The 12,720-nt window shown below is 45.7% G+C and overlaps 1 protein-coding gene across 4 annotated transcripts in view; it reads right to left on the reverse strand.

Annotated features, from left to right (window-relative positions):
• The window catches only part of LOC130306386 (semaphorin-6D-like), a 214,362-nt gene that overhangs the window by 16,260 nt on the left and 185,382 nt on the right, over positions 1-12,720 (reverse strand). For 2 of the 4 annotated variants that reach the window (XM_056552095.1, XM_056552093.1), the window contains exons 16-18: positions 8,544-8,621; positions 6,246-6,298; positions 1,404-1,439 (exon numbers count right to left, since the gene is read on the reverse strand). In XM_056552095.1, coding sequence (XP_056408070.1) covers positions 1,404-1,439; positions 6,246-6,298; positions 8,544-8,621 — 167 coding nt within the window. Of the gene's footprint in view, positions 1-1,388; positions 1,440-6,245; positions 6,299-8,543; positions 8,622-12,720 lie in introns of all 4 variants that reach the window. The other 2 variants (XM_056552094.1, XM_056552092.1) reach the window with 1 other exon arrangement.

The raw sequence follows: 12,720 nt of genomic DNA on the forward strand, positions 1-12,720 counted from the left end.
AAAATCTTAATCCTTTCAATAATTATCAGCTGCTGAAGTTGAGTTGATGTTTTCTGTCTGGCAACATTGCTCTCTGCTGACATCTCTGCTTGTCTCGGGAACTGCACAGAGTAGAAGAGGTTTGCTATGGGGATTTGCTTCTAAACTGGGCGGTTCCCGTGACACGTGTCATCAGAGAGCACTTAGACAGAAAAGAACAACTCAACTTCAGAAGCTCATAAGTACTGAAAGGATTAAGATTTTTTTAATAGAAATAATTTACAAATCTGTTTAACTTTCTGGAGCCAGTTGATAAATAAAAAAAAAAAAGTTTTTTCCTGGATAACCCCTTTAAAGGGGAACTCCGACCCCTGACTTCTTATCCCCTGTCCAAAGATCGCGGGGGTCCTGCTGCTGGGACCCCCCACGATCTCTGTGCAGCACCCGGCATTCATTTAGAATGCTGGGTGCGACCGGCGGGGGTTGTGACATCACAGCCAAGCCCCTCGTGACATCACGCCACACCCCATCAATGCAAGTCTATGGGAGGGGGCGTGGCAGCCGCCACACCCTCTCCCATAGACTTGCATTGATGGGGTGTGGCGTGACATCACAAGGGGCGTGCCCATGACGTCATGACCCCTGCCGCCTGCTCCAAGCGGTGGGGCAGCGGTGTATCCCTTTAAGGTCCAAATTTTTCCTCCTCAATTTTTTTTCTTCTTCACTCGCCTCTTTGAGATGTCACAACACATAAGATCCCGATTTAGGTATTATGTGTTATAACTGAAACATTTTTGTAAAAATTTCTAATATTTTTTTTCAAATTTGAAATCTCCGTAATTGTTTGAATTTCAACAAATAAAGTGTTAATAATTATACAGCCCTGACTAATATTCCTGAGGCCTGAAATGTATTCATTGACCCTAAGGTACATCCTAAGATACATAATACGTTTTTTCCCCCTCATAGATGTCTCATAAAATCACTGGTATATGAGGTGCAATATGGGCCCATAGATTTGTGCTTCATTATGCATCTATATAACATAAGACCATGGACACATAATAAGCTAAAAAAGGCTAAAGAGTGGATGGAAAGACTGGTGGTGGACGGGTCAACCTCATGATCTTATTCTCCTCCAAATTATATATTTATTTTGAGCTATTTTTTGACCTATGGTAATTGGAAGTCAATTTTTGGCCCATATGGGGTGTCCAAGATTCACGAGTATTTATCGATAAAATCATCACAAGTTTGGGGGGGGGGGGTACATTTTTCAATTAGTTCTGGGTAACAAGCACTCTGTGAAAGACCAAGTGATAGATGTCAAGAAAACCACATTGGAAAGGATGGGTTATGGGCAGGAAAGGGTGACAGAAGGTTGGAAAAGAAAAGGACAAGAAAGTTACCATAAGAAGAGTCACCTTCTATGTCTGTACTTCCTGAGGCCGTGACAACATCTGGAAAGGGAGACAAAAAAAAAATAAAATATGATCAATTTTTAGACCAATTGATGATCAAATGGTTTAAAATGGGCGGAGACTAAAGCTGAATTTTATAAAATAATGTAAAAATTATTTAAAGGGCTACTCCACCCCTAGACATCTTATCCCGTATACAAAGGATAGGGGATAAGATGTCTGATCGCGGGGGTCCCGCCACAATATAGCAAGCAGCACCCACCTGTTTCTTGTCCGGAAGCGCTGGAGGGTCTGGGTTCCCTACCACGGCCGTCACGCCCCTCCCATAGACTTGCATTGAGGGCACGGGACGTGTAGTCACACGGGGGCAGAGTCATGACGTCACGAACTTCCGTTCCCGTGGTCGGGACCCAGACCCTCCAGCGCTTCCGGACAAGAAACAGGTGGGTGCTGCTTGCTATATTGCGGCGGGACCCCCGCGATCAGGCATCTTATCCCCTATCCTTTGGATAGGGGATAAGATGTCTAGGGGTGGAGTACCCCTTTAAAAGGGTACTCCACTGGAAAACTTTTTATTTTTTTTTATTTTTTTAAATCAACTGTTGCCAGAAAGTTAAACAGATTTGTAAATTACTTCTATTTAAAAATCTTAATCCTTCCAGTACTTATCAGCTGCTATATGCTCCACAGGAAGTTCTTTTCTTTTTGAATTTCCTTTCTGTCTGACCACAGAGCTCTCTGCTGACACCTCTGTCCATTTTAGGAACAGAGTACAAGCAAATCCCCATAGCAAACTTATCCTACTCTGGACAGTTCCTAAAATGGACAGAGGTGTCAGCAGAGAGCACTGTGGTCAGACAGAAAAGAAATTCAAAAAGAAAAGGACTTCCTCTGTAGTATACAGCAGCTGATAAGTACTGGAAGGATAAAGATTTTTTAAATAGAAGTAACTTACAAATCTGTTTAACTTTCTGGCACCAGTTGATTAAAAAAAATATATATATGTTTTCCAGTGGAGTACCCCTTTAAAGGAGATCTACAGCCCTAGACACTTATTCCCTATCTGTATGATATGGGATAAGTGCCTGATCGCATGGGGGTCCAAAAGCTGGGACCCCCTGCGATCTCCTGTACGGGGTCCCGGCTCTGCCGCAGCTTTCCTATGCAGGAGGCATGTTGGCCGCAGCATGACACCACGTCCGACACCCCCCCTCATGGGAGAGGCAAAGATGCAGCGTTGGTTCATCCCCGCCTCTCCCATAGACCTGTATGGAGGGGGCGTGTCTGTGACCTCAGTGAGGTTGACAACATGTGCATTAGCCACGCAGAGCCGCGGTTATGCCGAGTCCCCATACAGGAGATCGCGGGGGGTCCCAGCGGTCGGACCCCCTGCGATCAGACTCTTATCCCCTATCCTGCAGATTGGGGATAAGTGTCTTAGACTGCAGTACTCCTTTAAATGTAAAAATTCTACATTTCTAATTTCCAAGCGACAACGTGGATAAATAAGAGGTGAAATCCATTTATTAAAAAAATAAAGTGGGTTATGGACATAAAAATAAAATCACAAGACGCACTCGGAATCTGATGGAGAACCTTGTGGTTTTTGTGATTCCTCTCCAGCATGCACTGATAAACATTATCACAACATTTGTGGGTGTGAAGACTGATGCGTTTCGCAGCTCGGTTACGTCAATAAGCTCAGTGTGTCCGCAGCCGGTGGTGAACAATCGTCCTCTGTAACGAACTCATGATCCACTCAATGGGGTTACACAACGCATCACAATCTGTCTTCAAGCGCTATGGCCAAGACTACAATATGTCCTTCATGGTCTTTAAGAGTTTTGGACATCATGAGTCTTTGAAGAATATTGAATCACTTGCCTTTCTTTCAATAAATAGGATCGATGTTCAGGGGTAAAGTTTGTGTCTATGACTTAAGATTGTCTACAAAAGTCCTACAAAAATACTGCTAACAGTTTGTTGGGGCCCCTCTATGTAATGCATAAAACAAAAAATCTCTTTTAAAGGGGTACTTGGCCACTAGACATCTTATCCCCTATCCAAAGGATAGGGCATAAGATGTCTGATTGCGGTGGTCCCGTCCCTGGGACCCCCCTCCACGATTTCTTTGCAGTACCTGGCATTCTAATCAGTATGTTTAGGACACTGGGTACCCACGACGGGAGATGTGACGTCACACCACGCCCCCTCCATTCATGTCTATGGGAGGGGGCGTGACGTCACTAGTGGGGTGTGGCATGACGTCACATCTCCCACCGCACCGATTAGAATGCCAGGTACTGCACAGAGATCGTGGGGGGTCCCAGGGGCTGGACCCTCGTGATCAGACATCTTAACCCCTTAAGGACATGTGCCGTAAATGTACGGCGCTGCACAGTCACTTAGCGCACAGCGCCGTACATTTACGGCATGGCTGTGACATGAGCGCAGGAGCTGCGCTCGCTTCATTCCTGGCGGGTCCCAGCAGCTGTCAGCAATCACGGACCCGCCAGTAATGGCAGACATCATTGATCGTGCTGATGTCTGCCATTAACCCCTCAGATGATGTGATCAATACAGAGCATGGCATCTGCGGCAGTGCGGCACTTAAAATGGCTGATCTAATCACCCGCGGCACTGCCGTGGGGATCAGATCAGCTAAGATGGCAGACGAAGGCAGGTGAGGGGACTCCCGGGGTCTTCTGCACTGATCTGCCTACCAGCAGACCAGAGCAGAAGATCATCGATAATACTGATCAGTGCTATGTCCTATGCATAACACTGAACAGTATTAACAATCTAATGATTGCTATAAATAGTCCCCTGTGGGGACTATAAAAGTGTAAAATAAATATTAAAAAAAAAAAAGAAAAAAAAATGTGAAAAAGCCCCTCCCCAATAAAGTTTTAAATCACCCCTTTTCCCCATATTAATACAAAAAAAGCATACAAAAACCGATAATAAACATATTTGATATCGTTGCATGCGTAAATGTCCAAACTATAAAAATATGTTAATGACCCCCTACAGCGAACGGCGTAAAGGTAAAAAAAAAAAAAGCCAAAATTTGTATAGGGGATAAGATGTCTAGAGGTGGAGTACCCCTTTAAGAACATTACATCTAACATTCTGCTCCAACAGAACAGACCAGAATGAAGATGGTCGATACTATAAAGCAGACAAAATTCTGCCGCTCAAAGTAAAAAATTAATGTGGCCGTATGGAGGCATAATAAATGGAGGTAACATCGGACCAGAGAACAATAGCTACCGGCCGCCATTTGTCTTGTAAATGTCAGAACTCATAATGGGATCTCTACTTTCCTGCACGGTTTGGCCGTATAGATTGGCTTTATTAATACGGAGTCTTGTAATGCGCCCAGAAGGCTTTGAACGTTGTGAAATATGAGATAAGAAATCAGACGAGAGAGAGAGAGTAAAATCCACAAGTTAATATACAGCCGGCTTCATTTCATCTGAAAGCCCCGTTTGGGAAATGGAGGCGCAGAGGCCTCCTGCCGTGACACGACTATCTGTAGGACACACATTTTACTACGGACAAATCTTTTCCTATAAAACTCGTCTTTCATGTTCTGCAAATAATCTCTCGTTATGTGTACTGCAGCCCCCATGAGTCCTTTCCCATTACCGGTGCCATATGAACTCTTCTCTGAAACCACGTCCAACCCTATAGAGTCCAATAACAACGCAGTCTGGTTATTAGGCAGTGGGTCACCCATCAGCTGGTTGGTCATGGTCAGCCAATCTAGTATAATTTACTACAGTGACCCCCCCTCCACCTACGATGGCCCCGACATACGATCATTTCAACATACGATGCTTTTTTATGTCGGGGCCATCGCATAAACGGCTATCCGGCAGCACAGACTGCTTCAGCTGCCACTGTTTACGGTGCCCCGTGTGGTCCGCTGACGATCACTTACCTGTCCTCTGGGCTCCGGCGCGTACTCTTCGGGATCCCCTGCATCGTCGGCGCTCTCCATCGTCGTCATCACGTCGCTGCGTACGCCGTCCCATCATCCAATAGGAGCGGCGTGCGTAGCGACGTGATGGCGGCGACGGAGAGCGCGGATGCCGGGGAAGAAGAGGCCTTGCCAGAGCGTCGGGGACACCACAGGGACGCGACGACAGCGCTGGACAGCGACATCCCGGGCAGCGGTGACGGGTCCGGAGCGGCGGGGACAGGTGAGTACAACTTCCTCTAACAGTGGTCTTCAACCTGCGGACCTCCAGATGTTGCAAAACTACAACTCCCAGCATGCCCGGACAGCCGTTGGCTGTCCGGGCATGCTGGGTGTTGTAGTTTTGCAACATCTGGAGGTCCGCAGGTTGTAGACCACTGTCCTATACTTTACATTGCATGGATCCCTCAACATACGATGGTTTCAACTAGAGATGAGCGAACTTACAGTAAATTCGATTCGTCACGAACTTCTCGGCTCGGCAGTTGATGACTTTATCCTGCATAAATGAGTTCAGCTTTCCGGTGCTCCCATGGGCTGGAAAAGGTTGATACAGTCCTAGGAGACTCTTTCCTAGGACTGTATCCATCTTTTCCAGCCCACCGGAGCACCTGAAAGCTGAACTAATTCCTGCAGGATAAGCAATCAACTGCTGAGCCGAGAAGTTCGTGACGAATCGAATTTACTGTAAGTTCGCTCATCTCTAGTTTCAACAAACGATGGTCCATTTGGAACGGATTACCATCGTATGTTGAGGGACCACTGTATTTAGGTCTAATTTGGCTCTACTTCTGTGCTCCATAGTCCTTGGACTACCTCTAGTGTTCCAAAGAGTACATTTTGGGAAAATGTCCACTCACCTTGACAATTGCCTCGATGCTTTGGTTGCTCAATATCTTGTTCAAATCCAACTCTAAAAGTAATGGGGAAAAAAATATCATCAATATATGATCATCCGAAAACAACAATATCCTTCCGGAATACACCATTGTTGTCTATGAACATTTTTTAGAACACCATAGGAGGGACCTAAGAGGGTCTTTAGCCATGTCACGTTTAGCATTTCGCACACTGTCCAAACATCCCATTAAAAATCCAGTCCAATCCGTGAGCATCAACAGGATAGAACAGGAGGAGCTGAGCAGATTAATATATAGATATGTGGAAAAAGATTCAGTAGAACTTATAGTTTATTTATTTAAACTTCTGCCCTTTCTGGATTTAAAGGGGTATTCCAGGGCAAAACTTTTTTTCATATATCAACTGGCTCCGGAAAGTTAAACAGATTTGTAAATTACTTCTATTAAAAAATCTTAATCCTTCCAATAGTTATTAGCTTCTGAAGTTGAGATGTTGTTTTCTGTCTACCTGCTCTCTGATGACTCACGTCCCGGGAGCTGTGCAGTTCCTATGGGGATCTTCTCCCATCATGCACAGCTACCGGGACGTGACATCATCATTAAGCAGTTAGACAGAAAACTTCAGAAGCTAATAACTATTGGAAGGATTAAGATTTTTCAATAGAAGTAATTTACAAATCTGTTTAACTTTCCAGAGCCAGTTGATATATATATATATTTAAAAAAAAAGGTTTTTGCCTAGATAATCCCTTTAAGAGTCAAGTGGACGGTACTACTCAGTGATCATCAGCCTTCGCTGTGTCGGCGTGCAGACACAGGTGTGTAAGACCGCCTACTGGAGTAAGACCGCCTACTGGAGTAAGACCGCCTACTGGAGTAAGACCGCCTACTGGAGTAAGACCGCCTACTGGACTCCTAAATTCAGAATGAGCAGTTGCCCTGACTCTGTTTCTACAAAACTTTACCTTAAAGGAGTACTCCGGTGGAAAACATTTTTTTTTTTTTTTAAATCAACTGGTGCCAGAAAGTTAAAGGGGTATTCCAGTGAAAACAATTATTTTTTTTTTTTTATATATATCAACTGGCTCCAGAAAGTTAAACAGATTTGTAAATTACTTCTATTAAAAAATCTTAATCCTTCCAATAATTATCAACTGCTGAAGTTGAGTTGTTCTTTTCTGACTGGCCACAGTGCTCTCTGCTGACATCTCTGTTTGTCTCGGGAACTGCACAGAGTAGCAGAGGTTTGCTATGGGGATTTGCTTCTACTCTGGACAGTTCCCGAGACAGGTGTCATCAGAGAGCACTTAGACAGAAAAGAACAACTCAACTTCAGCAGCTAAAAAGTACTGAAAGGATTAAGATTTTTTAATAGAAGTCATTTACAAATCTGTTTAACTTTCTGGAGCCAGTTGAGATATACATATATATATATAAGTTTTTTCCTGGATAACCCCTTTAAACAGATTTGTAAATGACTTCTATTAAAAAATCTTTACCTTTTCAGTACTTCTTAGCAGCAGTATGCTACAGAGGAAATTCCTTTCTTTTTGAATAAATTTTTTGTCTTGTCCACAGTGCTCTCTGCTGACACCTGATGCCCATATCAGGAACTGTCCAGAACAGGACAAAATCCCCATTGCAAACCTATGCTGCTCTGGACAGTTCCTGACACGGACAGAGGTGTCAGCAGAGAGCACTGTGGACATGACAAAAAAGAAATTCAAAAAGAAATGAATTTCCTCTGTAGCATACAGCTGCTAAAAAGTACTGGAAGGGTAAAGATTTTTTAATAGAAGTAATTTACAAATCTGTTGAACTTTCTGGCACCATTTGATTAAAAAAAAAATGTTTTCCACCGTAGTACCCCTTTAAAGGGGTACTCCCCCCTAGACATCTTATCCCTACCCCATCACTCGACCACAGCTGTCACGCCCCCTCCCACAGATATAAATGGAGGAGGCGTGGCATGACCTCACGAACACGGCTGCCCAAAGCAGAACGCGGGGGTGCCGGCCCGGGGATCGTGGGTGGGGGTCCGACATGTTGGCAGCCATTGTGCTCTACAACAAACACGAATAGAAAAGATGTATTGCATTGTGCTTACGATTTTTTCCGGTATCTTACCCGTAATATATGAGAGAAGTCGTAGATCTCTTTATATTTATTTGATCTGATTATTCATATTTTAGCTGCATTTAATGAGATCTTTGGGGACAGTCTCCTCAGTTTTCTGTATAAGTGCACCCCCACCCACCCCCACACCGCGCCTGTTATGTATCTTTCATGCCATCTTACCTTATGTCGCCGCGGTAATTGGCGCAGTTCCCCGATTTTAACCACACGCAGTATGGGTCTCTTGATGCCAGGCAGCTTCTGTGAGAAAAAAAAACACAAACAGCTGACTTTGTATGGGGGTCTATGACATCTTTGGACTGTACTCAACCCACGCTTAAAGGGGTACTCTGCCCCTAGACATCTTATCGTTCATCCACAGGATAGGGGATAAGATGTCTGATTGCCGGGGTCCCGCTGCTGGGGATCTCGGCTGCGACATCTGGTGCATGGAGCGAACTTTGTGCCGGATGACTGGCGATGCGGGGCGGAGGCTTGTGACGTCACGGCCACGCCCCCTCAATGCAAGTCTATGGGAGGGGGCGTGACGGCAGTCACGCCCCCTCCCATAGACTTGCATTGAGGGGGCGTGGCCGTGATGTCACGAGCGGGGCACGGCTGTGACGTCACGAGCATCCGGCGCTGCACCCGACGCTGTAAACCATGCCAGGTGCAGCAGGGAGATCGCGGGGGTCCCCAGCAGCGGAATCCCTGCGTTGAGACATTTTATCCCCTATCCTTTGGATAGGAGATAAGATGTCTAAGGGCGGAGTACCCCTTTAAAGGGGTACTCTGATCAAAAACATTTTTTTGTCAGAAAGTTAAACAGATTTGTAAATGACTTCTATTTAAAAAATCTTTATCCTTCCAGTACTTTTTAGCAGCTGTATGCTACAGAGGAAATTCTTTTCTTTTTGAATTTCTTTTTTTGTCTTGTCCACAGTGCTCTCTGCTGACACCTCTGTCCGTGTCAGGAAATTGTCCAGAGCAGCATATAGGTTTGCAATGAGGATTTTCTCCTGCTCTGGACAGTTCCTGACACGGACAGAGGTGTCAGCAGAGAGCACTGTGGACAAGACAAAAAAAAGAAATTCAAAAAGAAAATAATTTCCTCTGTGGCATACAGCTGCTATAAAGTACTGGAAGGTTAAAGATTTTTTTAATAGAAGTAATTTACAAATCTGTTTAACTTTCTGGCACCAGTTGATTTAAAACATTTTTTGCCACCGGAGTACCCCTTTAAAGGGGTATTCCAGGAAAAAACTTTTTTATATATATCAACTGGCTCCAGAAAGTTACACAGATTTGTAAATTACTTCTATTAAAAAAATCTTAATCCTTTCAGTACTTATGAGCTTCTGAAGTTAAGGTTGTTCTTTTCTGTCTAAGTGCTCTCTGATGACACGTGTCTCGGGTAACGCCCAGTTTAGAAGCAAATCCCCTTAGCAAACCTCTTCTAAACTGGGCGTTTCCCGAGACAGGTGTCATCAGAGAGGATTTAGACAGAAAAGAACAACCTTAACTTCAGAAGCTCATAAGTACTGAAAGGATTAAGATTTTTTAATAGACGTAATTTACAAATCTGTTTAACTTTCTGGAGCCAGTTGATATATATATATATATATATATAAAAAAGTTTTTTCCTGGAATACCCCTTTAAGAACACTCATGCAAGGCACAAGGAACAAAACGGCGTAGACCTGAACGAGATAGCCTTGAGATTAGCCCTGAACATTAACCATTTTTATCGAAAACCATCTACATGAACAGACTTCCGTACGTTGGGGGCCCTGTAGGCACCACGCTGGGTTTGGCAGCCGTCCAAAGATCTGAGGCTTGAGTAGGATGCATTTGGCACGCAGGCTTTTCCGAGCCTTCAATTCTCTCTTGGCTTCCATCGCAATAAGGAGTCTGCTGCAAATTAAAGCTTTTCTCTTTTTGCCACCGGAGCAGCAGCGGCGGGCACCCTGGGACCCCTTCAAACATCATTGCAAGGCTCGTAATACTGATGACTTTGTGGTTGGGTTATTCAGCCTGGAGTATGTGCCCGCTGGGGGGTGGGGGGGAGAAGGGTTGTCTCATTGAGGGGCATGCAGGGACTGAATGACAAGCTGTGAGTTGTAAGCCGCTTTGTTCTGGAGATGCACACATGTGATGTGACTTTATTAATGAGATTATTACTGAGCTGGTTAATTTTACTAAGAACAGAAGGGAGTTTATTGTTTTTTTTTTTGTTATTTTTTTTTTTTCATCTGCTTCCAAAACTGGCAGGAACAATAGATGTGAAGCAATTTCTGTAACAAATGCAGCCCACTTGTACAGCGCAAGCCTCTGTTCTCCTTTCTTCTCTCTGTTATGTTCCATTCCTTTGACTGACGGAGCTCTTATTACGTGCAACATGTAACAGCCTGGCAGAAGAATTGGTAAAAATCAGTCTGAATCGCTTAAAAAAACTATGCTGAATCTGACGCCAGATGGAACACGTGGAAGGAAGGAAGCAAAATAAGGCGCTGCTGATGTTGGGTGTAGATGGGAATGACCAGGCTAGAAAAGGATGTATCAACCAAAGCTGGACCAATTTATTGGAGAAAAAAAAGAAGTAACAAACAGGATAACACGTTTCGGGGACAGCGCCCCCTTCTTCAGATCAGTGAAACGTGTTACAGTGACCCCCCGACCTACGATGGCCCAGACATACGATAATTTCAACATGCCATGGCCTCTCAGAGGCCATCGCATGTTGAAGGCAGCATCAACATACGATGCTTTTGTATGTCGGGGCCATCGCAGAAATGGCTATCCGGCAGCACAGACTGCTTCAGCCACCACCGGATAGCCGTATACGGTGCCCCGTGTGGTCTGCTGACGATCACTTACCTGTCCTCGGGGCTCCGGCGCGTCATCTTCGGGATCCCCTCCATCGTCGGCACTCTCCATCGTCGCCATCACGTCGCTGCGCACGCCGTCCCGTCATCCAATAGGAGCGGCGTGCGTAGCGACGTGATGGCGGCGACGGAGAGCGAGGATGCCGGGGAAGCAGAGGCCTTGCCGGAGCGGCGGGGTCGCGGCGACAGCGATGGAAGGCGACATCCCGGGCAGCGGTGACGGTCCGGAGCAGTGGGGACAGGTGAGTATAACCTCCAATACCAGTGGTCTTCAACCTGCGGACCTCCAGATGTTGCATCTGGAGGTCCGCAGGTTGAAGACCACTGTCCTATAGTTTCCATTGCACGGATCCCTCAACATACGATGGTTTCAACAAACGATGGTCCGTTTGGAACGGATTACCATCATATGTTGAGGGACCACTGTATTCTGTTTGTTACTGCTTTTTTTTTCCAATAAATTGGTCCAGCTTTGGTTGATACATCCTTTTCTGGCCTGGTCATTCCCATCTACACCCAACATCATCAGCGCCTTCTCCAAAGGGTATTTTGCTTCTATTCTTCCACGTCTTCCATTAGGACGGGCCGGTCCTCTCCAGCACCCTGGGCTCCGCAGCTGCCTCCAGTGTTTGTGTCTATAACCCCGGTTGTGGGTTGATAAGCGTGTTTTTTGCTCGCTCAAGGTGAGCACCCACTACCTACAGGCAACGTATGCCCACTAGTGTATTGTTTCACTTTGCCCCTTTTCTCTTACGGTATCACACTAGGCACCTCTTTGCCGGTATCACACTAGGCACCTCTTTGCCGGTATCACACTAGGCACCTCTTTGCCGGTATCACACTAGGCACCTCTTTGCCGGTATCACACTAGGCACCTCTTTGCCGGTATAACACTAGGCACCTATTTGCCAGGATAACACTAGGCACCTCTTTGCCGGTATCACACTAGGCACCTCTTTGCCGGTATCACACTAGGCACCTCTTTGCCGGTATCACACTAGGCACCTCTTTGCCAGGATAACACTAGGCACCTCTTTGCCGGTATCACACTAGGCACCTCTTTGTCGGTATCACACTAGGCACCTCTTTGCCGGTGTCACACTAGGCACCTCTTTGCCGGTATCACACTAGGCACCTCTTTGCCGGTATCACACTAGGCACCTCTTTGCCGGTATCACACTAGGCACCTCTTTGCCGGTATCACACTAGGCACCTCTTTGCCGGTATCACACTAGGCACCTCTTTGCCGATATCACACTAGGCACCTCTTTGCCAGTATCACACTAGGCACCTCTTTGCCGGTATCACACTAGGCACCTCTTTGCCGGTATCACACTAGGCACCTCTTTGCCGGTATCACACTAGGCACCTCTTTGCCGGTATCACACTAGGCACCTCTTTGCCGGTATCACACTAGGCACCTCATTGCCGGTATCACACTAGGCACCTCTTTGCCGGTATCACACTAGGCACCT

This window comes from Hyla sarda, unplaced genomic scaffold (assembly GCF_029499605.1).
Source record: "Hyla sarda isolate aHylSar1 unplaced genomic scaffold, aHylSar1.hap1 scaffold_137, whole genome shotgun sequence".
Classification (NCBI taxonomy): domain Eukaryota; kingdom Metazoa; phylum Chordata; class Amphibia; order Anura; family Hylidae; genus Hyla; species Hyla sarda.